The sequence below is a fragment of the Centroberyx gerrardi genome, chromosome 1, assembly GCF_048128805.1.
Source record: "Centroberyx gerrardi isolate f3 chromosome 1, fCenGer3.hap1.cur.20231027, whole genome shotgun sequence".
Classification (NCBI taxonomy): Eukaryota; Metazoa; Chordata; class Actinopteri; order Beryciformes; family Berycidae; genus Centroberyx; species Centroberyx gerrardi.
Genome location: NC_135997.1, coordinates 36,507,353 through 36,533,947, shown reverse-complemented (window position 1 = coordinate 36,533,947; position 26,595 = coordinate 36,507,353). Strand labels below are relative to the sequence as shown.

At 40.2% G+C, this 26,595-nt stretch overlaps 2 protein-coding genes across 2 annotated transcripts in view; both read left to right on the top strand.

The window, feature by feature from the left end:
• The window catches only part of LOC139915926 (uncharacterized), a 44,582-nt gene extending 42,265 nt beyond the window's left edge, over nt 1-2,317 (top strand). The window contains exons 18-20 of the mRNA XM_078288536.1: nt 225-398; nt 602-648; nt 895-2,317. Of these exons, the coding sequence (XP_078144662.1) occupies nt 225-398; nt 602-648; nt 895-1,421 (748 nt within the window). The 3' untranslated portion in view covers nt 1,422-2,317. The remainder of the gene's footprint in view (nt 1-224; nt 399-601; nt 649-894) is intronic.
• An 11,113-nt stretch (nt 2,318-13,430) lies between these two features.
• On the top strand, nt 13,431-25,225 carry LOC139925691 (uncharacterized). The gene is made up of 10 exons (XM_078284305.1): nt 13,431-13,531; nt 13,645-13,758; nt 14,147-14,263; nt 14,514-14,592; nt 14,736-14,964; nt 15,370-15,793; nt 23,120-23,293; nt 23,793-23,966; nt 24,170-24,216; nt 24,473-25,225. Exons 1-10 carry the CDS (start codon nt 13,443-13,445, stop codon nt 25,003-25,005), a joined length of 1,980 nt encoding a protein of 659 aa, XP_078140431.1. The 5' UTR covers nt 13,431-13,442; the 3' UTR covers nt 25,006-25,225.
• The last annotated feature ends 1,370 nt before the right edge of the window (nt 25,226-26,595 follow it).

Below are 26,595 nucleotides of genomic sequence, written 5' to 3'. Positions count from 1 at the left end.
CTGATATTCTGTCACAAAGTGAGTGGAGAACTCTCAAACTGGAGCAAATGAAACCACAAAGCAGATCATCTAGTCAACTGTTTGTATTTGGGGCAGTTACAGTTTTGCTAGCATTTGACTTAATTATCGCAGCAAATTTCACAGTAGTATACTAATAAAATCTAACATGTGGCTTATTTTCTCTGTGTGTGTGTGTGTGTGTGTGTGTGTGTGTGTGTGTGCAGGCTGTCAGGCTGTCTGCTCACAGAGGAAGGCTGTGCTTCTCTGGCCTCAGCTCTGAGCTCCAACCCCTCCCATCTGAGAGAGCTGGACCTGAGCTACAATCATCCAGGAGACTCAGGAGTGAAGCTGCTCTCTGCTGGACTGGAGGATCCACACTGGAGACTGGACTCTCTCAGGTCTGGAGAGGCAACGTCTGCTAGAAGGCTGAGAGCTGGCACACATTTTCTCTGTCATGCTGAGAAGCTGAGGAATATTGTTTAATGTTTAATGATGGATATGAGTGATGCTGTATGGAAAATTATTCATAGCTAAGGTTATTTAATGCCCATGTTTCCATTATCAAAGAGAATATGCTGGTCTGACTTTGTTTCCCCCACAGTGTGGACCATGGTGGAGTCAAGTGGTTGAAACCAGGTCTGAGGAAGTGTAAGTGTGTATTTAGTTTGATTCATGAAAACAAAGCAGCAAACATTCAACTACTTACATGGAAAGTCCCTCTACACAGCAGCATGTGACATCTATTCATTCAAGTCCTACTGAGAATGAAGATGATGGCTGATATAATGTGTCATTATGAAACTTTGAATAAATTAAAGGTCAAGCTGTTAATAAATCAACAAATAATAAACAGATCAAAATAGTTTCTGTATTGTGTCTTGTTCTCTCCATCAGATGCCTGTGAACTCACTCTGGACCCAAACACAGCACACAGAAACCTCTTCCTGTCTGAAGACAACAGAAAGGTGACACTGGTGAGAGAGGAGCAGCCATATCCTGATCACCCAGAGAGATTTGACTTCTGGAAACAGCTGCTGTGTAGAAATAGTCTGACTAGTCGCTGTTACTGGGAGGTCGAGAGGAAAGGAAACGTTTATATAGGAGTGACTTACAGAGGAATCAGAAGGAGAGGAGAGGGTGTTGACTGCTGGATTGGAGGGAATGAAAAGTCCTGGAGTCTGTTCTGCTCTGATGATAGTTACTCTGCCTGTCACAATAACAGAAGAACAGACATACACATCCCCTCCTCCTCTGACAGAGTAGCAGTGTATCTGGACTGGTCTGCTGGCTCTCTGTCCTTCTACAGAGTTTCCTCTGACTCACTGATCCACATCCACACCTTCCACTCCACATTCACTGAACCACTCTACCCTGTGTTTGGGTTTGGGTCGTTTGGTTCCTCACTGTCTCTTGTCAGATAGAGGAGGGAGAGAGAAACACTCACACTGCTGACCAAACACAGCTGCTGACATGATAGTTCACTCTGTACAGGATCACACACACACACACACACACACACACACACACACACACACCTTAAAATGAGAATATTAATGTTTGTATTCATATAGCTTTGCTACTCATTTCACTGTAAATAAACATGACTCATCAATCACTGTAAATAGAGTGGATTCTCTGTGTAACTGAACATGGTTTTAACATCACACATGTACAAGAAAACAGACATTTTATTTGGAAAATGAAATGAATGAGATATTTAACCAGACAGAATCAAGTTATTGTTGTTCACCTGAGAGTCTGTTGTTGATGATTGACAGGTTAAAATATCTTTCCTATGAACCTTTGTTTTATTTGGTATTTTATTAATGTCACACCAAGCTAAACATCTATCATGTTTCCAACAATTTAAGTTAAAATTAACATTGTTTGATTGTACTGGTTTCAAACAAGCCCAGTTTCAAACATTTTATTTTATACTTTTTATTGTCAACATTTTTTTTTTTTTTTTACTTCATATGTGATTATAATTTTGCTAAAATCAACCAATATCTTTTTCCATAGTTGTATAAATTAGGAGATGAGTGTGTGCATAAAAGTAGCGACAGTTGACATTAAACAAATATTATCCATACTGGTTATTTCACTATTATTTAATACTAATAACTGTATATAATAATAACGGTATATGAGGAAATGTGAGATGAGTGTGTGCGTAAAAGCACGATGATTGAAATCTGTCATGTTTTAAATATCTTAGACTTTGTTGCTGTTTTGTGCTTTTGGTGAAGTGTGTGTCCATGTTATATCATCAAGTGCGTCTCCATTTTCTCCCTGAATATATTGTCATATTTCATGAATAAATACAGACACTGATTTGGTTGTTGTTGCTACTCCAAACACACAGTTTTGCAGCATGATGTATTTCCTTTGTACATCAGGTTGTTAGATTGCTGTGGATGCAGATCAGCTGTCAGGCTGCGGTCTGTTGGCTGAAGGCTTCAGAAGTCCAGATCTGAAACTGAGCTGACAGCAGCTGAGAATGATCCAACCTCTGCATGGTCACCTTCTGAAAAATGGTTTTATATATATTCCTTTAGGTTTCAATTAGACATATTCATGATGGACTAACTTTTAATTACATTCCCTCGGAAGCTTTTGCAGTATAAAAAATAAAGCATTAAAAAAAAATCACTGAAATAGTGATACTAGTCTTTTTATACTGAGCGGACCCGGCATACAAGCATTTCATAGCTCTGTTTCCCTGTGTATGCTGTGTATAAGACAAATAAACAGACTTGAACCCTAAGTAAAAGAAAAAATGACTTTTATGAATGGCAGGTCATGCAGCTCTATGTGAGAGCGCTGTTGATTTTGTTGCTGGAATAAGTTTTTTGTTCCATGGTTCCAAACTTTACCTTCAAGTTTAATGAAGTATTCAATGACTTCAGTGTTAATAATATACATGTAGCACTTGCAATACAATGGAAAATGTGACAAACACTTGCAGTGTGCCGAGCTTTCCGCAGCACTGATTGAACCTTGATGCACCGAGCGTTACCTTCATTTCATCCACAAAATGCTTTCCACGTGTTTCACTAAATAGATTTCATGCCACGAAATAAACTTTGATCATGTTAATACAGTTGCATAAATCTACACAATTTAATTTAATATAAGATCATTTCGTACATAAAATTAAAATATTGTCTTCATTTTCGTCCAGGAAATCAAAAGACACAAATTCAATTTTGTGCATGAAATGAAGCGTTTATGGATTTTGTGGACGAATTAAAGTATGATAAAAGTCTGGATTACAGCATTAAGTGATTTAAAATAGCAGCAGTAGATCTTAGTGAGGTGAGTGAAGTATCAGAACTTTATGAGAATATATACCAAAAAGTTTGAGAAAGTGTGCAGTATGAAAAAGGTGAAAAATGATAAAACTGGTTAACATGACTTGACTGCAGCATCAGAGAAAAGTCCTAAATCTCTCAGCCCGCTCTGATTGGTCGATCATGTGTCGCTCATTCTGGAAGTAATATTTTCTGGTTTGATTCTGTACATGTTATATAAATCTGTGATTTGAATATATTTATTAAGGACAATAGACAGCTGTTTATGTTTAATGCCCCATTTGCTCTATTCTTATTTATATTCTATTTTTCTTGCTGTATCCTGTTACCATCTGCTGCTTCAAAGACCCACAAGGAGTAAAAGTAAAAGTTCATTTTTAATACATTTTTATGCCACCAGTATATTAAAAAAATATTTTCCTAGATTTGTTGAAGAATGTGAAACAAGTTATATTAGATTTAAATAGATTTGTTTGTGTGTTTATCAACCACTGTGCAGTTATCAGCAGTAACAAACACACCAACACCATGTGATAAGCATTTTATTTTTAAAAAAGAACAACAACTAGTCGGTTATCTAAAATGAAAGCAGCAGTTTGTGTACAGAGTGTTTTCACGCTGGTCGTCCTCACAGAGGACCCAGAACCTCCTGTTTCACCACAGCTGCTTCGATCGCACGCTCTTCAGCCTGGAAGGAAAGGACAGACAGTGAGACACGATGCAGCAGACCTGACAAGTCTCTTCTGCCCGGCTTCATGTCTTTCCTCTGCACTTCTCTACCATCCATGGTCATTCTGGGGTCACAGGAACATTTCACTGTTGTCATGTGGAAAGCTCGCAACTCCAATTTCTGTAATTTTCATGTTTTATCTTCAGCTGAAGGATTACATGTTCCTCTAAAATCCTGCGAGCCTTGGGTTTCTGAAACCTTTTCAAAACAAACTGGACAGACTCAGAATTGCACGTTCATCTGCTAAAGACAAAGCTGCTTCTTAGTTCATGAAAAGTTGACATTTTGGACATTTGGACATTTTTTCACCCGACAGAAAAGATTTGTTCCATCTATTGTCAGGGTGCTGTGACCTCTGACCCTTGACCTATTTACTGTTGGTTGCTTGTAAAGTTGGTGATCCAGAAATTGAAGCTGATTCTACTGTTGACCTTTTCAATTCACTCAGATAATGTATGCTAAATGTATTCCTCCATATTGAACTGTGATGCTCTTTAACAGCTGACACTACATCATTTCTCAGTGATTTCCATGCTGTTGCTCTGTGTGTTCTGACTGCTGAACGGTTATAATAACCCAGGACCTCCGTGACCTCTGACCTTTTCAGCAGCTCCTCTGTCGACGCCTGTCCGGCCTCACCGTCTTCGTCTCCCTCGCCGTCCTCCGAGCTGCTGTTCGACGCCTCCTTCTTACTCTTCTTCTGCTGCTTCCCTTTGTGTTTGTGCTTCTTCTTCTTCTGGGGAGAAATAACAGGAAGTCAGAGGGGAGGAAGCAGACCGGAGGTTTTATTTGACACAGAACATCTTCGTCTTTTCTCCTCTACCTTTTTCTCCTTCTTGTGTTTGTGCTGCTTCTTGGCCTTGTGCTTCTCCTTGCTCCTCCTGCTGGGTTTCTCCTCCTTGGTGGGGGAGCAGAGGGAGGAGGCGCCTCCTGTGGCTGAACGGAGGAACAACACACAGTTTGGTCAAGTGCAACTTCTACCAGGTTTCATATGCAGAGAGGAACCTGTTAAATATCCCGACCTGTTTCACACAAAAGCAAAAGGAAACAGATGACCAATCAGAATCGAGCAAAGAAGGTTTTCCTGCAGCCTGTTAGCAACTTGCTAACACATCTAACTGCTGTAAACAGCTTCTGTAAAGCTTCATCTCTGTAACATGATGTTAGCACAAACTGAGGCAGAGAGATGTGTGTCTCTGTGACTGATGTCACTGATTGACATTCTGTGTAGCCAATGAAAATATGAGCACAGGAGCCTCACATTCAACCAGGAAGCACTGACAGAGAGAAAGACCTAAAACATGATTTGGGTAAAACGGTAGATTTGTGTCTGGACTGTCGAGACTAGGTCAAGCCCTCCGTACTTCTGGATATAATCTCCAGAGCGCCACCTACAGGAGTGAAGGTCAAAACCTGCTGCTCTGTAGGTCTGTTGAACTGATATCAGGATTTGCATAATCAATTCTGAATTAGAGTTGAACAATTAACCGGAAAAATAAATTGAAATCGCAATATGAACCTCTGCAATTTCCAAATCGCAAAGGCTGCAATTACTTGCTTGGTCCAAACTAGATCTGTGAACAAGGTGTTTTAGAGCTACAGGTAATCTTTGTTTCATGAATCAAGTTCAATATTGGTGAAAACCTTTAATCAGACTCAAACTCAGTAAATCCTGCACACTGACATCTATCTTTTTTTAACAAATCTTTTCCAGTTTGGCAACCGATTTTCCAACTCTCCCCAGACACACACAATATTCCTGTAGCATGGAAGACCTCTCACATTATACCCGTCCCTAAAACACAGTGCCCCAAAGAACACAATGATTTTCGACCAGTCACCCTCACATCAGTTGTTATGAAGTCACTGGAGAGGATTCTGGTCCAGCATCTCAGCAGGGCAACTAAACAAGGTCGTAGCACAGAAGATGCAGTAGTGACAGACACACATCTCATTTCGAAGCCTCTAGATAAACCCAAAACGTATTCCAGAGCTCTTTTCCTTGATTTCTCATCAGCATTTAATACAATCCGGCCAGACATTCTATTGTCTAAGATGATCCGGCTATAGATTAATCCCTATCTTATTCATTGGTTTAAATCTTTTCTTACAAAGAGGGTACTGATAGTGAAGGTAAATAAAACAATATCTGCACCCATCATAACCAATGTTGGAGCTCCTCAAGGCTGTGTGAGCTCACCGAGACCGTTCACACTGTATACTGACGACTGTTCCACCAGCACACTGAGTCAGTATATAATGATTCCTCCTTATTATCTCTGTTGACAGATAAAGACGACCCAAGATCATACCAACTTAGTGCTGACAGTTTAGTAGAGTGGTGTGACCAGAATGCCCTTGTTATAAATACCAAGAAAACACAGAAAATTATTTTTGGTCTTTCACCTGATTCTTACCCATCCCCAGCCTCCAGCCGGCTCTCCAGCTGCACCGGGATGAAAGGCGAACAACTCAGAGAAATTAGATAAATTGTGTGGCTGAGGTCAGAAAATAACTAAAAATAATAATTGTATATGAATTGAGTTAAATAAAACGTGTAGCTTACATTTATTTCTATGACATTGATGTCTTTTTTTTATTTATGTTAATCACGCACCGCAGCCATTATTACCTTACTGGTTGTATGTATTGTGTATGTATGGTTATATATGTTGTGCTTATGATGGAAAATAAATAAATATGATTAAAAAAAAACATGCACAGAGTTTTCTGGGTAGCAGTTCATATCATCGTTAAGGTCACCTTTGGGATAATTTGATCTGTTGTTTTTATGATGAGGTTTTGTGTGGAGTGAGGTCGCCCTCTGGTGGATTGTATTGGCTACAGCATGTGTGTGTGTGTGTGTGTGTGTGTGTGTGTGTGTGTGTGTGTGTGTGTGGGGGGGGGGGGGTTGTTCAACGCCTGTATGATTATTCAGTTCCTCTGAGGAAAGTGCTGCCTGTCTCTTGGTTCAGTTTGTACAGAGGAGGCTCATATTCTAGTGATTCTGGGTCTAATATTTCCTCTTCAGGGGCTTCAGGTGGGAAGGAGAGCTAGCAGGTTTAGCAATGACCTTTGACCCCTGAGCCTTATTGGATCCTGGTGAAAGCAGAGAAAGAAATTCCTTCATGCATTTTGGTGTAGTTGTGAGAGAAAGTGTGTGTGTGTGCGTGTGTGTGTGTGTGTCCAGTGTCTGAAATCAACTGGCTCACCTGCCAAGGACTGGTAAACTGAAAAAAAAAAAAAAACCTTACCTGCCAAGCAATGTTACTTTTGTAAAGTAAAAGTAAAACCTGGTGATAAAGTGAAATAAAAATAAAAATGAGACTGGAAAAAAATGAACTGAAGTAAAACTATCAGGTCAACTTGTAAAACCAAGATAAAATGAAATACAAACATACCTGAAATGTTATTTTTTATCTGTATGTGCAGAGTAAAATGAATGAGTAGAATGAATTTTGGGTATTGAGAATTTTAAAGTGGTTCCAACTTCAAGTTAGTTTTCAGCAAGAATTTATGTTTTATTGTTTGTATTACAGAATACCAATCACAAAAACATACACAATACCTTTTCTGATCCATAATTACATATTTATAAAGTACCAACACTACCAAAAATACTAAAACTACAACTGAAACAAAATGAAAACTAAAGTAAAACTACCAAACCCACACTGAAAACTAACTAAAGCTGAACTGAAATTGAAATAAAAGCTATTGAAAAAGCCAAAACTCTAATAACCCTGCTGCCAAGATAATTTTTACATTCCAAAATTATGAATACACATTTTTAGATTTTAAACGCTTCATGGATCCAGAAAGTAACTCACTCACATATTCATTCATTCACTCTCTCTCACTCACTGTTAGTCTTTCTGCCCCCTAGCGGCCGTTAGGAGACATTCACTCACTCGCTGTTAGTCTTTCTGCCCCCTAGCGGCCGTTAGGAGACATTCACTCACTCACTGTTAGTCTTTCTGACCCCTAGCGGCCATTAGGAGACATTCACTCACTCACCGTTAGTCTTTCTGCCCCCTAGCGGCCGTAAGGAGACATTCACTCACTCGCCGTTAGTCTTTCTGCCCCCTAGCGGCCGTAAGGAGACATTCACTCACTCGCCGTTAGTCTTTCTGCCCCCTAGCGGCCGTAAGGAGACATTCACTCACTCGCCGTTAGTCTTTCTGTCCCCTAGCGGCCGTAAGGAGACATTCACTCCCTCGCCGTTAGTCTTTCTGCCCCCTAGCGGCCGTAAGGAGACATTCACTCACTCGCCGTTAGTCTTTCTGCCCCCTAGCGGCCGTAAGGAGACATTCACTCACTCGCCGTTAGTCTTTCTGCCCCCTAGCGGCCGTAAGGAGACATTCACTCACTCGCCGTTAGTCTTTCTGCCCCCTAGCGGCCGTAAGGAGACATTCACTCACTCGCCGTTAGTCTTTCTGCCCCCTAGCGGCCGTTAGGAGACATTCACTCACTCGCCGTTAGTCTTTCTGCCCCCTCGTGGCCGTTAGGCGGCATGTCGATGTCTACCATCTCTACTTGACTGAACCAGGATCAGTCACTCTCCTCCTCTCTGCAACACTGCTGCTTCACATCTATGGCGCTGTGTGTCCTTCATAGAAATATGTCAGCCTGCCCATTTCCAAAGATTTTCAGTGTACAGAATCGGGTGCGTTAATTTAAAACTTGCTGACTCACTCATAATGATAATGATAATAAGATAAGATAACACTTTATTGATAATGATAATGATAATAATAATAATAATAGTCTTTATTTTAACAACGCTTTTCAAAGCAGAGTTTACAAAGCTGCTTTACAAATAAAAGAACAGCAAAGTAATGAAATAAAGTAATAGAAATAGGAGTAGGAGAATAAAAGAGTTTAAATAATTATAAGCATTGTTGAATTAATCAATAAAAATTGAAAATAAAAACGTCAGTTAAAAAAAAAATAGTTTTAAGAAGTGATCTAAAAGAGGCTATGAGTGGGCTAGCCTGAACTCCTCTGGCTGTTCCAAAGCCTATAGGAGTCCTAATGACAAAGACCCGATCACTGTCAGTTTTCAGCCTAGACTTTGTGACAACGAGGAGGTCCTGGTCCGAGGATCTCAGGCTGCACACTGGCTCATAGAGGGTTAAAAGATCAGAGATGTACGAGGGGGCCAGACCCATATGTGCCTTAAAAGTAATCAGCAAAATTTTAAAATCACCTAAAATCACCCTTTATCACAAGCAAGTCTCAAAGGGCTTTACATACATGTCATATACCATACTACATCACATATACGTGTTGTCTTTTCTTGGTTCTAGTATGAATCCAAGCTGCAGCATTTTGAGCCTCCAGATGGCTCCATACTTCATGATATAGTGTTGATGAGTGAGCTGAGTTCACAGCAGAGTTGCCATAAACGACTTTGGCCTTGTTTTATCTGAAAGTAAAATATTGGCAGTCGTGGGTTGCATTTTTTTGGGCTTGTTTTCAAAATGTCCTTACTTTTTTAAACTTGTTTGCGTTTGCCTGTCTAAGTGTCACAAAGCAGTGACACGATCTCAGGTGAAATCCAAGCTGTCAATCATCCCCACCTGCTGCCCGGCTCCTACCTGCCCAAACTGTAGCACCGCACACAGAGCAGCGTCTCACCGACCGCTGTCACTGTACTAAGAAACAGACTGTGGTGGGGGGCCCAGCAGGACATCTTGTCTGGGACCCCAGTATTTCTAGCCGCACCCCTGGGTTTAGTAATACTATTAACTGGAACTCAAAACCTCATACAAAGCTTCCCCTTTTCTGGAGACAAGTCTTAAAATGACATACACAAAATAAAATGGTTACTGTTCTTGAACCCCTGTGACTACAGGCACAATCTCAGTCTTTTCTGAAAGGTAAGCCTTGGGAGTTTCTTCTCCAAGTGTTAGAATTACTCTAAGTAGTACTGAAACAGAGTAACAGAAGTTCAAACACAGTGGAAATTGAACATTTTTTCTTGCCTAAAAGAAAAAATCTATTTTTTGAGTGTAGACAGAGAATTGATGAGAATGAGAATTTCAAAAAAAATTTTAGGATAATGTCTAGGCGGATTCATTTGGAGACTCCAAATGGACACTTGGTAACCAAATTACATTATGGGTCTTCAGAGCTGTACAAGTCTACATATTTTTGTATATTTCAATAAAACCACACCAAATACTCACAAAAATATGTTTGTTTTTTAAATTTTAGAATGTGCTTCTTGTTACCTCTCTAAACAGAGTAAAAATGTGTCCATAATGCTATGCAACCTGGGCGATAATAATTTCATATCAGATATTGCCATCCACAATGACTGAGGCAAATGAGTCAAAATAAATGAGATATGAGAGTGTAGTATTTTTTCCATTTAAAACCCTTTCTGAATCATTGTTTTTTACTGCTGTCGACTTATTTTGCAGTAGTTCTCCTGTTTTGATGTTCATCATCTTCACAGGCTAGATATGGTTTGTATAATGAATCCTATCCAGATGTTGTGAACATTGTTTCTGCCTTTGATATAACACTTTATTTATTAAAAGTCTGCCGTTACAAAAAAGCATAAAAGATTAATAGCAAATCCACAGCAGTAAAATGACACCAGACCAGTGTCATCACGCAGACGATCACATGATGATGAATGTGTCGATTTAAAATCAAGATTTAAATTCAAGTCTGTTTTTCCAACAATGTGACATTCATTTTTACTGAAGAGACAGAAATAATAACAAACCAGATTCTGTGTCAGAAACTAATGGTCAGTATTACTGGCGAGGGGAAAAACAATATAAAGACATAAATGAAGGCAAAGTTTCATATCCTCTCTCTCTCTCTCTCTCTCTCTCTCTCTCTCTCTCTCTCTCTCTCTCTCTCTCTCTCTCTCTCTCTCTCTCTCTCTCTCTCTCTCTCTCTCTCTCTCTCTCTCTCTCTCTCCTTGTTGAAGCTGCTACTTTGACTTCCACTTATCGGCATGACGCAGGTTATTTAACAACAAAAGGTAGGCTATTGTAAGCAACATTTTATGTGTATTATACCAGGATTGCCAACTTTGGCCACATGGCTGGAGTGAGATTTTCATGTCATGCGCTGTACCTTTAGCGCTTGCATGTCTTATCCATAAATCATTATTTATTTAGCCTAAACAAACAACTGATCATTGGCCGTCACTTGTCACTGACAGACGCACGGAAATTTGTGTGAAATGTGTGGACATTGTCTCCTCTCCTTTCAACCCTATTTTGTTTGACATCATACCTCTAATGTACAATAATTAAAATATCTCATAGGAGCTGCTGAGAATTAGGCTACAACACCTACGCCATTACACTGAACATCATTGTAAAATATCAGTAAGTGTGTGTGTAGCACTATAACAATTACAGACAGCGACATAGACATCTAAAATCATGTTTTTCAGATCATATTCCAAATCTAAAATAAAAACAGAAAAGTATAATCTGATTATCATATCTGCTTCAGGTGTTGCCTGTGGTGACAAATTGTGAAATTGCTGCTTGAGTCTTCTGGACTGTGATGTTTTGACTGTGGCTTTGCAGTTTGTGTTGTATTAATTCTCACAATAACAAGCCATGGATATTTGGCTAATCTGTTGAGTTTGACAGGAGGCCTTCAAGAAGAGGAAGAAGCCATTTTACAGTATTTCACAATTGGCTACAAGCATTTCTCAATACTGAGTTCACTTTTTCAAATCCCTGAATGCAACTCTCAGCACTAAAACGCTGTTTGGCCAAACCCTCTTAAAAAATGAAGACATCTCCCAAAAATGAATAAGTCAACTAAAACAGCAGATACTGTCATCTGCTGAGTAGAGTCAGGTAGTCTATTACACATTGACCCCCGAAACACAAAGAACTGAACTGAGCCTTTGTGTTATGTGGATCTTTGGTTGATAGTATAAAATATGCATACTGTAGATAATTTGCTTATTTTACTTTTGCTTGTAAACCTCTTTACTATATAGGCTACTATACCTAAAGAAAGAGTTATACACAGTAGAAATACTACAGAAAGGGCTTCAGTGTTTTCTACTTTTTCACATTCTACAGTAAACAATACATATTTTTACTCTACCCTGTCTTTTCCATTTGGCCTCATGTCTCATCAACATCACACCTTATATCCTTTCTGGGGAACAGACTGGGGAAATAATGTTTTTGCATGACTCCTCCATCCCTGGGAATCTTCTGCCCATATATCCAGGCTGGCAAATTTACCCCGTGGTCACGTTGTGTAATGAAGCTAGTTTAATTATTATTCAGAATTGTGTTATTTTCACTTTTATCCCTTAAGTAGAGAATTACAGAACAAATCGCGGTCCATATTGACTCTTTAAGGAACGTAACATCCTGCTCTTAAATGACGATTCCATATTATACGGGACGGGTGACAGCCACCACTGTGAACTGTAACTGTGGGTGCAGGTTCTTACCTCTAACTGTCTAGAGAACTCTGTATTTTCAGAAAGGAACACATTAGTGCTGCGGGACAGAATGAGCCAATCCACAGTCTGTCCTTTTTGTCTATGAGTCAAACTGATGTCATCATGTAGGGAATAAATATTGTGTGCTACCAGTGTGTATAGAATACGCTACTCACTTTGTGCAGACTGAGTCTTGCTATATTTGAAATGTTATATTTTAATTTTATTATATTTTCTTAAATATTGTCTATATTTCAAACTGGCGTGAGATTTGTTTGGGGAGCGTGAGATGGAACCTGAAAGCGTGAGTCTCACACCAAATGCGTGAGAGTTGGCATCCATGTAATATACTTTAAAGACTCTAACCCAGCATATCTTCAATCACACTGTTTCCTCCTACCGTGTCTCAACACTTCCAACGGTTTTCCAACATATTAGTGTTTGAGTGATTGATTCTTGATTCTTTTACTTATCGGCGTGATGAAGGTTATTTAACGACAAAAGGTATTGTAAGCAACATTTTATGTGACAGTTTACAGTGTATTATACTTTAAAAACAGCATTTTTTTTATCATACTTTTACCGCCTACCATTAGCTTATTTAGCCTATAAAAAGAGGAAAGTGCATCTGTCTGAAAAGCCGCTGTTTAGGTTCAAAACATAACTCAACACTTCCAATGGTTTTCCAACATATTAGTGTTTGAGTGTTAATGAAGTCATCTAATAAGAGCAGAAGCAGTAGCAGTAATTTGACGTGTTGCTTTCTGAACGTGTTTAATCAGGACACAGCCTGCAGGTTTGAGGTTTGTACACTCAGTGTATATGTGACATGTTACTGACAGAGTGATCACAGCCCTTTAAGTAATATATCCTGTAAAGGAAACTTTATTCTAATGAATCAGTCCATCTAACAGCATGTTGGGTGTGTTTGTGTAAAGGTGTTCGCTCCACTATGAGTCTGTCTGAGGAGAGAGAGGAGGGGCTCCCTCCCTCTAAAACCACTCTGTCTGGGGAACATGACAGCCAGACCAAAGCTAAGAGGTAAGATGAGGATCTCTAACTGTCCATGACTGTTCTCCATCTCAGAGCTCAGCAGTGAAATCATTAACCCATCATTATTCAGAGTAAAAGCTCTTTTTTCTGTTGTGTTGAAGCCCAGTCCAGCAGGAGAGACCAGACTCCCCTGTACCCAGCTGTGTGTCCATGAAGAGTGACCGGTCCAAGGATTTTGATATTAATTTTAAAGAACAACATTTATCTGACAAAAAGTAAGTTGTTATTTGCATTAAAACATGTAACATTGTATTCTAATTTTTACCATTACTGTATTTATCCAGAAGGGTTTTACTTTACATACATGCTGTTTTGCAGCATTGCTCTGCTTCACATGCATACAGTTACAGATATTCATACCAGAGCTGCTCAGTACAACCACAGTCTTCTGCTGTTGGTCACTGAGCAGCTCTACCAGAACAATCTGGGGGTTGAGTTCATTGCTCAAGGTCTAATTGGTGGTAGTTGCACAGGGTGGAGAAAGAGTTACATATTCACTCTGATTTTCAAAGTTGGTACTGTGATTCAAACTGGCAACCTGCTGGTCAAAACTCTGCTTCTCTAACATTTTTACTGCCACCACCCTGTTTTATCAATCCTGAGCAGGATCCAGCAGGAGAGAGCAGACTCCCCTGTACCCAGCTGTGTGTCCATGAAGAGTGACTGGTCTATGGATCATCCTATTGAGTTCAAAGATGGACAGCACTCTACTGAGCAAAGGTAAGAATTGAAAACATATGAGTTATTATTCGATTCTACTGAACAGAGGAAAGAAGTCATGATACTCTGTTGATTTAGTTTCAGAGCTGCGTTTACAGTGGAGTTCACATTGTGTTTCTACTAGGATCCATCATGACAGAACACAGTCACCTTTAACCATGTGTGTGTGTGTGTGTGTGTGTGTGTGTGTGTGTGTGTGTGTGTGTGTGTGTGTGACATTATATGCACTAATACTTCATGTTTTATCCAGAGTCCACCAGGAGAGGTCAGAGGTTCCCAGTGGTCAGTCTGTCCAGGAGCATCAAACAGACCTGAACTCCATATTTATGGTGTGTAAATGTACAACAACACATTTTACTTCAGCTACAAATGAAATGAAATGCAAAACAACCACTCTGGTCATAATAGTCTTCATGCTTTCAGTGTACGCCAGATAGATCTGATGTTTAATTCAAATATTATTCTGTTCCAGCTGCTTGAGGAGAACATTGTCACTTTTGTGAAGAACGAGCTGAAAAGGTTCCAGAGGGTCCTGCGTCCAGATTACCCAGAATGCTTAGAGAGACAGAGGGAGGATGAGGAGGATGTGGACGGTGAGGAGGAAGAGCAGAGGAGGAGCAGCAGAGAGGCTTTTCTGCAGATCACACTGCACTTCCTGAGGAGAATGAAGCAGGAGGAGCTGGCTGACTCTCTGCAGAGCAGTAAGAGGCTTTTAACAGGTTTAACATGATGGAAAGGGGAAATAGTGGGAAAATGGGAGATGTTTACATTCACTACTCAACTGTAAATATAGACATTTCTCAAAAAATATCTTTTCAATTCCAGATTGGAAGGTAAATGAGCACAATCCCCATGAATCATCTGCTAAAACTGTTGATTTGTTCATGTGGCTTAAAATGCTGAACACAGTATTGTTCATTAAAAAAAAACACCACCACAGTTGCCTTTCACATTCAGCTGCACACACAGTCAGGACCTGTTTGTCCACCAGTGATGAGGAGCAGAATAGATGCCATGGGGATGGGAAAAGTATGTATTCACTGAGAAATGTTTACACTTATATTTACCACAACATCCATTCATTATTGTTATTTTTGGCCTTTCAGAAACTCTTGCTACTTGGTGCCAACGTGAACTCAAATCTAATCTGAAGGAGAAGTTTCAGTGTTTGTTTGAGGGGATTGCTAAAGCAGGAAACCCAACACTTCTGAATCAGATCTACACAGAGATCTACATCACAGAGGGAGGGAGTGGAGAGGTCAGTGATGAACATGAGGTCAGACAGATTGAAACAGCATCCAGGAAACCAGCAAGACCAGAAACAACAATCAAATGTGAAGACATCTTTAAACCCTTACCTGGAAGAGATAAACCAACCAGAACATTGATGACAACGGGAGTGGCTGGCATTGGGAAAACAGTCTTAACACAGAAGTTCACTCTGGACTGGGCTGAAGACAAAGCCAACCAGGATATACAGTTCACATTTCCATTCACTTTCAGAGAGCTGAATCTGCTGAAAGGGAAAAAGTGCAGTTTGGTGGAACTTCTTCATCACTTCTTCACTGAGACCAAAGAAGCAGGAATCTGCAGGTTTGACAAGTTCCAGGTTGTGTTCATCTTTGACGGTCTGGATGAGTGTCGACTTCCTCTAGACTTCCAGAACAACGAGATCTGGACCGATGTTACAGAGTCAACCTCAGTGGACGTGCTGCTGACAAACCTCATCAAGGGGAAACTGCTTCCCTCTGCTCGCCTCTGGATAACCACACGACCTGCAGCAGCCAATCAGATCCCTCCTGAGTGCGTTGACATGGTGACACAGGTGAGAGGCTTCACTGACCCACAGAAGGAGGAGTACTTCAGGAAGAGATTCAGAGATGAGGAGCAGGCCAGCAGAATCATCTCCCACATCAAGACTTCACGAAGCCTCCACATCATGTGCCACATCCCAGTCTTCTGCTGGATCACTGCTACAGTTCTGGATCATGTGTTGAGAACCAGGAAGAGAGGAAAGATGCCCAAGACCCTGACTGAGATGTACATCCTCTTCCTGGTGGTTCAGTCCATCCAGGGGAATGTCAAGTATCATGGGAGAGCTGAGACAGATCCACACTGGAATACAGAGAGCAGGAAGATGATTCTCTCTCTGGGAAAACTGGCTTTTGAGCAGCTGGAGAAAGGCAACCTGATCTTCTATGAAGCTGACCTGACAGAGTGTGGCATTGATATCAGAGCAGCCTCAGTGTACTCAGGAGTGTTCACACAGATCTTTAAAGAGGAGTGTGGGCTGAACCAGGACAAGGTGTTCTGCTTTGTCCATCTGAGCATTCAGGAGTTTCTGGCTGCCGTTTATGTCTTTCTGTCATTCATCAACACTGGTGTCAATAAACTGTCAGAAACTCAATCAACATCCTGTTGGTCTAAACTATTCAGAGACAAATCTAACATCAAACACCTCAACCAGAGTGCTGTGGACAAGGCCTTACAGAGTCCAAATGGACACCTGGACTTGTTCCTCCGCTTCCTCCTGGGCCTTTCAGTGGAGACCAATCATACTCTCCTACGAGGCCTGATGAAACAGACAGGAAGTGGCTCACAGACCAATCAGGAAATAGTCCAGTACATCAAGCAGAAGATCAGGGAGAATCCCTCTCCAGAGAGAAGCATCAATCTGTTCCACTGTCTGAATGAGCTGAATGACCGTTCTCTAGTAGAGGAGATCCAACAGCACCTGAGATCAGGAAGTCTCTCCACAGACAGACTCTCCCCTGCTCAGTGGTCGGCTCTGGTCTTCATCTTACTGTCATCAGAAGAAGAGCTGGACGTGTTTGACCTAAAGAAATACTCTGCTTCAGAGGAGGCTCTTCTGAGGCTGCTGCCAGTGGTCAAAGCCTCCAATATAGCTCTGTAGGTGCATACATAACTGGATAGATTCAATATATTAAATGTAATATTTATACAGAAGAGAAAAAAAGATATATTTTCAATCTTGTTGTATCTCTTTATCACTAATGCTTCTTCAGGCTGAGTGTGTGTCAGCTGTCAGAGAGAAGCTGTGGAGCTCTGGCCTCAGTTCTCAGCTCCCAGTCCTCTAGTCTGAGAGAGCTGGACCTGAGTAACAACGACCTGCAGGATTCAGGAGTGAAGCTGCTCTCTGCTGGACTGGAGAGTCCACACTGTAGACTGGAAACTCTGAGGTAAGATCAGGTTATGATGCCTTTGTCTAACAATAGGTTGTAACTATAATATTGCATGCTGTTTCTTGACATGTTCATAATTTTTCTCCATTTGTCAAACAAAATAATTTAGTTTGGCATGAACTCTGTATGATAAAATGTATTGTGTTGTATTCTTCTTCTTTTCTACTCTGTTCCTTTAATTGTATTAAAGGACTGGACAGAGTTAGAGCATCACATGTTTGATCTCTGAAACACCAAATGTTCTCTGTCCAAGTGTACTTGAGTAAGACACTGAACCCCTTCCTGCTCACTGACAGAGAGTCACTCTGGAAAGCTAAATATATAAAATATAAAGGAAAATGTTCTGTCTATTTTGTCAGGTTGAATCAAAACGAGCTCACAGACAAATGCTGTAAGAAGTTGTCATCAGTTCTCAGCTCCCAGTCCTCTAGTCTGAGAGAGCTGGACCTGAGTAACAACGACCTGCAGGATTCAGGAGTGAAGCTGCTCTCTGCTGGACTGGAGAGTCCACACTGTAGACTGGAAACTCTCAGGTCAGTATTCCTGAACATGTAAAGGGTGATGCTACAAGTTTAACACTGGGATTCAAGAGCCATTTTACTGCAGTAATGTTCAATTTATTTGGAAAATAAATCTTGAAAATTTTCAGAATCAGTATTCTCATCCAGCTTTGCATACACAGCCATAATAGCAGTGTCTAAAAAACACAGATATCAATCATATTAGTAAGAGAGCAACATTTTGACATCTGTACATCTCCATTGAGGCTGAGAGTGTGTTCCCTGCACAAATGTACTTGAGTAAGAGACTGAACCCCTTGCTGCTCACTGACAGAGTCACTCTGGAAAGCTAATTATCTAAAATATAAGGGAAAATATTCTGTCTATTTTGTCAGGTTGAATCAAAACAAGCTGACAAAGAAATGCTGTAAGAAGTTGTCATCAGTTCTCAGCTCCCAGTCCTCTAGTCTGAGAGAGCTGGACCTGAGTAACAACGACCTGCAGGATTCAGGAGTGAAGCTGCTCTCTGCTGGACTGGAGAGTCCACACTGTAGACTGGAAACTCTCAGGTCAGTATTCCTGAACATGTAAAGGGTGATGCTGCAAGTTTAACACTGGGATTCAAGATCCATTTTACTGTAGTAATGTTCAATTTATTTGGAAAATAAATCTTGAAAATTTTCAGAATCAGTATTGTCAGCCAGCTTTACATACACAGCCATAATAGCAGTGTCTAAAAAACACAGATATCAATCATATTAGTAAGAGAGCAACATTTTGACATCTATATATCTCCATTAAGGCTGAGTGTGTGTTCCCTGTCCAAGTGTACTTGAGTAAGACACTGAACCCCTTCCTGCTCACTGACAGAGAGTCACTCTGGAAAGCTAATTATCTAAAATATGAAGGAAAAGATTCTGTCTATTTTGTCAGGTTGAATCAAAACAAGCTCACAGAGAAATGCTGTAAGAAGTTGTCATCAGTTCTCAGCTCCCAGTCCTCTAGTCTGAGAGAGCTGGACCTGAGTAACAACGACCTGCAGGATTCAGGAGTGAAGCTGCTCTCTGCTGGACTGGAGAGTCCACACTGTAGACTGGAAACTCTGAGGTAAGATCAGGTTATGATGCTTTTGTCTAACAATAGGTTGTAACTATAATATTGCATCCTGTTTCTTGACATGTTCAGAATTTTTCTGCATTTGTCAAACAAAATCATTTAGTTTGGCATGAACTCTGTATGATAAAATGTATTGTGTCATATTCCTCTTCTTTTCTACTCTGTTCCTTTAATTGTATTAAACGGCTGGACAGGGTTAGAACATCACATGTTTGATCTCTGAAACACCAAATGTTTTCTGTCCAAGTGTACTTGAGTAAGACACTGAACCCCTTCCTGCTCACTGACAGAGAGTCACTCTGGAAAGATAATTATCTAAAATATAAAGGAAAAAATGTCTATCTATTTTGTCAGGTTGAATGAAAACAAGCTCACAGAGAAATACTGTAAGGAGTTGTCATCAGTTCTCAGCTCCCAGTCCTCTAGTCTGAGAGAGCTGGACCTGAGTAACAACGACCTGCAGGATTCAGGAGTGAAGCTGCTCTCTGCTGGACTGGAGAGTCCACACTGTAGACTGGAGACTCTCAGGTCAGTATTCCTGAACAGGGGTGGAACTTAAAAGATAAGGCTGGTGTTTTTTAATGCATTTCTTACCATCAAAAAATCCTATGAAAATAACAAAATCAGCAATGAATTTGTTTTGCCAACAAGTCTCATCCATGTAGCCGGTGCCCAGTAAAGCCTCATGTCCCAGCAGCCATAGAACTCCACTGTATTAAAAAACTATTAAAAACCCATCACAGAGCCATGCTGCTGCTCTGCAGCATATTTCATCATCACGATGCACCGGGCCGGCTGACTTTTTCCTCAAACAGCTTAATAAGCCGGCTGTAAACACTTTGCGATCTCAAGAAAGTAGTTCCGTAGCACAGAAAATAGTCCCTGGCGTAATGAAGATTTTTTTCCCATTTTAATTTGATTTGGTAATAACTACAACAGTCTGACTTTTCGTGGTAACAGTTAGCGATTTTTAAAATTGAAACTATGTCTTTGTGAGCTGTATTTAAAGGTTTTTAGCTTACAATTGGAACCAATGACTTCTGGGTTGACGGCTAAAAACGGTACGTGGGAAGTCAGAAAGTAACGGGACTGGAGCAAATGCATTGTTGATTTTGTTATTTTCATAGGATTTGTTGACGGTAAGCAATGCATTAAAAAACACCAGCCTTATCCTTTAAGGATTTTGGGTACTAGACCACCAGGTTAGTGGGATGAAATTTCTACTAGCCCGGAGAAATTATTTCTAGCCCAGTACAGATAATGTTATATTCAAGTTTATTGAGACAGATAATTTTCTAAAGTTACACACTTAACATCAAAATCACAAGTTTATGTTCTTTTGTATATATCATATTTTATTAATGCTAGATCAGTATAAGTGATGTAATGTTCAAGTTTAACAAGGTAAACTACAAGGCACTCAGCAGAGTGCAAACGTCCACCAATGCTGAACAATTCTCCAACTTGCAAATCTGCAGCCATAACAGTTTAAGTTTATTTATCATTTGTCTTCTGGGTTTGAGTGATCTTTGTATCTGACTTGGCTGAGATGAAAAATACTCACAGCTGGCAAGCGGCGAGTGTTATTTCCAGCTCTGCTCCTGAACCTGTTGAAGGTTCAGCCTGCAAGTTTAACATTGAGATTTAAGAGCTATTTTACTTAAGTAAAATTCAGTATTCCTCTCATCCAGCTTTTCATACACAGCCGTAATAGCAGTGCCTAACAAAACAAAGTTATCAATTGTATTAAATAAAAGAGAGTAACATTTCATATCTGTACATCTCCATTGAGGCTGAGTGTGTGTCAGCTGTCAGAGAGAAGCTGTGAAGCTCTGGCCTCAGTTCTCAGCTCCCAGTCCTCTAGTCTGAGAGAGCTGGACCTGAGTAACAACGACCTGCAGGATTCAGGAGTGAAGCTGCTCTCTGCTGGACTGGAGAGTCCACACTGTAGACTGGAAACTCTCAGGTCAGTATTCCTCAAACTGTAAAGGTTGAATAAAGGGCGATAGGACTGGAGAACTTCTTGAAACTATCAACTGTATCAGACAAGAAGGTGCTCTTTGGCAGAGGATATATGTTAGCCAGGAAGATAATAAGGAACCAAGGCACTCAACTTGAGGTGAAAAATATAAAATGCCTTTATTCCATTGGCAAGTTGTAAATTCTGAACATTGTTAAAAATCCCCGACGCGTTTCGGAGTCTTGCCTTCTTCTGGGAGCTTACACAAAGCACAATGGTAAGAGACTTAAAGGAGAGACAAAGGTGAAACAGCTGTTCTCATTCAGCAATCCTTGTCAATCTGACAAGTGGAGTGCAGGTAGTCACTCCCCTAGAGGGAACAGGCAGGAACAACAAGAGGCAGCGGCAACTTAAAATAACCATATCAAGTGAACAGCACATAAAAATATACAAGGCTGGCCAATAGACACTCATGTTGAACACTATACATTTTAAGGGGGTGCATATACATACACATACAGACATACCCATATGTATGCATATATATATACATACACATGCACATACACATTTAGTTCTCCCAACATAAAACACGTTGCAAAGGGGGCATTCCAATTTCTAGAAAACAAATGTTGTTGTACAACTTATGAAATGTCTTATTTTATAAATATTATTTGTATGATTATCTTGGAAGCTCTTGCATTGTTGTACATTAGAACAGTGGTTACAGTGACCACATTGAAAGCAACCAACAGGCTTTGGAGGAAGCCAGGTAGTTTTTGGATGGCAGGTACGTGACTATGAACCAGCTTATCACCAAGGCCAGGTGAGCGTTTAAAGCTGAAGATAGGGGGCTCTGAAAACATATCTCGTAATGAGGCATCACACTGAAGAATACTCCAGTTCTTTTTAATATTCTTCATACGATTTGCCTCAGTACTGAATGTTATAGAGAAATAGATTCTCTCAGGTTTATGATGGAATGACTTTCTCTGCAAAAGTGTTTCTCTGTCTACATCTTTTGCTCTCCTTCTAGCTTTTTCAACTACTGCCTTCTCATAGCCTCTTTGAAAGAAACAATTTTCATTTCTTCAGCCTTTTGGTCAAAATCTCTCTCTTGGTCACATGTTCTCCTTAGTCTTTGGAACTGACCATAAGGTATATTTCCTTTAAGGTGTTTAGGATGACAACTTTTTGCATGGAGAATTGTATTACAGGAAGTAGGTTTCCTGAAAATAGTGGAATGCAAGTATCCCTCTTTGTCCTTGTGTTTTTCCAAATCTAGGAAATGAATTTGGTCTTTGTTGTATTACAAAGAAAGTTTAATGTTTTTGTTTGTAGTATTTAAATACTGGTGAAAGGACAACAAATCCTCTTCTGACCCTGCCCAGAACAAACAGATGTCATCTCTATATCTTCCCCAATAAATAATCTTGTCTAGGAAAGGGTGTTTAGTGAGTTAAATACATAATCTCTTTCCCATTTGCCCATATACACTCACTGGCCACTTCATTAGGTACACCTTACTAATACTGGGTAGGTATCAGCTTTCAGCTCAGTGTCAACCGGCTACCAAAGTGACATCTGCCTCCAGGTTGGACGTGTTGCATTCTGAGATGCTTTTCTGCTCACCACAGTTGTAAAGAGGTTATCTGAGTTACTGTTGCCTTTCTATCAGCTCGAAACAGTCTGGCCATTCTCCTCTGACCTCTGCCATCAACAAGGCATTTTCGCCCAGAGAACTGCCGCTCACTGGATATTTTCTCTTTTTCTGACCATTCTCTGTAAACCCTAGAGATGGTTGTGTGTGAAAATCCCAGTAGATCAGCAGTTTCTGAATTACTCAAACCAGGCCGTCTGGCACCAACAACCATGCCACCATGAAACTTTAACATTGGGATTAAAGAGCCATTTTACTGTAGTACTGTTCAAAGGAAATCTTGAAAATGTTCAAAATCAGTATTCTTCTCATGCAGCTTTTCATACACAGCCATAATAGCAGTGACTAACAAAACACAGATATCAATCATATTAATTATAAGAGAGTAACATTTTCATATCTGTACATCTCCTTCAGGCTGAGTGTGTGTCAGCTGTCAGAGAGAAGCTGTGAAGCTCTGGCCTCAGTTCTCAGCTCCCAGTCCTCTAGTCTGAGAGAGCTGGACCTGAGTAACAACGACCTGCAGGATTCAGGAGTGAAGCTGCTCTCTGCTGGACTGGAGAGTCCACACTGTAGACTGGAAACTCTCAGGTCAGTATTCCTCAACCTGTTCAACAGACGACCATTTAAATCCTGCTTTACATACAAGTTACTATCAGCGAATAAACTTCTAACCTGTGGAGGATTTTCTCTGTTCATGTAATTTTAAAACCAGTTGTAATACCAACATTTAGCAACACTTCCTAGCCTCTGTGAATTATTTTCCATGAGGACATTTCATTCTTTCCTCTCCTTGCTGCCTCAGTTGTTGAAACCTAAAATACCAGAAAGGACTTCTGATATTCTGTCACAAAGTGAGTGGAGAACTCTCAAACTGGAGCAAATGAAACCACAAAGCTGATTATCTAGTCAACTGTTTGTATTTGAGGCAGTTACAGTTTTGCTAGCATTTGACTTAATTATCACAACTAATTTCACAGTAGTATACTAATAAAATCTAACATGTGGCTTCTTTTCTCTGTGTGTGTGTGTGTGTGTGTGTGTGTGTGTGTGTGTGTGTGTGTGTGTGTGCGTGTGTGTGTGTGCGCAGGCTGTCAGGCTGTCTGCTCACAGAGGAAGGCTGTGCTTCTCTGGCCTCAGCTCTGAGCTCCAACCCCTCCCATCTGAGAGAGCTGGACCTGAGCTACAATCATCCAGGAGACTCAGGAGTGAAGCTGCTCTCTGCTGGACTGGAGGATCCACACTGGAGACTGGACTCTCTCAGGTCTGGAGAGGCAACGTCTGCTAGAAGGCTGAGAGCTGGCACACATTTCCTCTGTCATGCTGAGAAGCTGAGGAATATTGTTTGATGTTTAATGATGGATATGAGTGATGCTGTATGGAAAATTATTCATCAGGAAGGTTATTTAATGCCCATGTTTCCATTATCAAAGAGAATATGCTGGACTGACTTTGTTTCCCCCACAGTGTGGACCATGGTGGAGTCCAGAGGTTGAAACCAGGTCTGAGGAAGTGTAAGTGTGTATTTAGTTTGATTCATGAAAACAAAGCAGCAAACATTCAACTACTTACATGGAAAGTCCCTCTACACAGCAGCATGTGACATCTATTCATTCAAGTCCTACTGTGAATGAAGATGATGGCTGATATAATGTGTCATTATGAAACTTTGAATAAATTAAAGTTCAAGCTGTTAATAAATCAACAAATAATAAACAGATCTATTAGGTTCAAAGAAGTTGCTGTATTGTGTCTTGTTCTCTCCATCAGATGCCTGTGAACTCACTCTGGACCCAAACACAGCAAACAGAAACCTCTTCCTGTCTGAAGACAACCGAAAGGTGACACTGGTGAGAGAGAAGCAGCCATATCCTGATCACCCAGAGAGATTTGACTTCTGGAAACAGCTGCTGTGTAGAAATAGTCTGACTGGTCGCTGTTACTGGGAGGTCGAGAGGAAAGGAAACGTTTATATAGGAGTGACTTACAGAGGAATCAGAAGGAGAGGAGAGGGTGATGATTGCAGGCTTGGAGGGAATGAAAAGTCCTGGAGTCTGTTCTGCTCTGATGATAGTTGCTCTGTCTGGCACAATAACAGAGTAGTATCCACAGGAATCTCCTCCTCCTCTGACTCTAACAGAGTAGCAGTGTATCTGGACTGGTCTGCTGGCTCTCTGTCCTTCTACAGAGTTTCCTCTGACTCACTGATCCACATCCACACCTTCCACTCCACATTCACTGAACCACTCTACCCTGGGTTTGGGTTTGGGTGGTTTGGTTCCTCAGTGTCTCTTGTCAGATAGAGGAGGGAGAGAGAAACACTCACACTGCTGACCAAACACAGCTGCTGACATGATAGTTCACTCTGTACAGGATCACACACACACACACACTTACTTTAAAATGAGAATATTGATGTTTTTATTTTCATATAGGTTTACTACTAATTTCACTGTAAACAAACAGAACATGCTTTTGACATCACACATGTACAAGAAAATAGACATTTAAGTAAAAATCAACATTGTTTGATCTTATTGGCTTCAAACGTTTTATTTTATACTTTTTATTGTCAACATATATATATATTTTACTTAATATGTGATTATAATTGTCCTAAAATAAACCAATATGTGTTCCGTTCTTGCATAAATGAGGAGATGAGAGACGAATGCGTGCGTAAAAGTATCCACATTTGACATTGTCTGTGCTTGCTTCAGTTTGTAGCCGTTAATCATTTAAATGCAGGTGTTTTGTCATTTTGTGCTTTTGGTGAAGTGTGTGTCCATGTTATATCATCAAGTGCGTCTCCATTTTCTCCCTGAATATATTGTCATATTTCATGAATAAATACAGACACTGATTTGGTTGTTGTTTCTACTCCAAACACACAGTTTTGCAGCATGATGTATTTCCTTTGTACATCAGGTTGTTAGATTGCTGTGGATGCAGATCAGCTGTCAGGCTGCGGTCTGTTGGCTGAAGGCTTCAGAAGTCCAGATCTGAAACTGAGCTGACAGCAGCTGAGAATGATCCAACCTCTGCATGGTCACCTTCTGAAAAATGATTTTATATATATTCCTTTAGGTTTCAATTAGACATATTCATGATGGAATAACTTTTAATTACATTCCTTCAGTAGCTTTTACAGTCTCATTTTTCTTCTACAGAGCTAAGTATAAAAAAAATCACTGAAATAGCGATACTAGTCTTTTTATACTGAGCGGACCCGGCATACAAGCATTTCATAGCTCTGTTTCCCTGTGTATGCTGTGTATAAGACAAATAAACAGACTTGAACCCTAAGTAAAAGAAATAATGACTTTTATGAATGGCAGGTCATGCAGCTCTATGTGAGAGCGCTGTTGATTTTGTTGCTGGAATAAGTTTCTAATGAAGTATTCAATGACTTTAGTGTTAATAATATACATGTAGCACTTGCAATACAATGGAAAATGTGACAAACACTTGCAGTGTGCCGAGCTTTCCGCAGCACTGATTGAACCTTGATGCACCGAGCGTTACCTTCATTTCATCCACAAAATGCTTTCCACGTGTTTCACTAAATAGATTTCATGCCACGAAATAAACTTTGATCATGTTAATACAGTTGCATAAATCTACACAATTTAATTTAATATAAGATCATTTCGTACATAAAATTAAAATATTGTCTTCATTTTCGTCCAGGAAATCAAAAGACACAAATTCAATTTTGTGCATGAAATGAAGCGTTTATGGATTTTGTGGACGAATTAAAGTATGATAAAAGTCTGGATTACAGCATTAAGTGATTTAAAATAGCAGCAGTAGATCTTAGTGAGGTGAGTGAAGTATCAGAACTTTATGAGAATATATACCAAAAAGTTTGAGAAAGTGTGCAGTATGAAAAA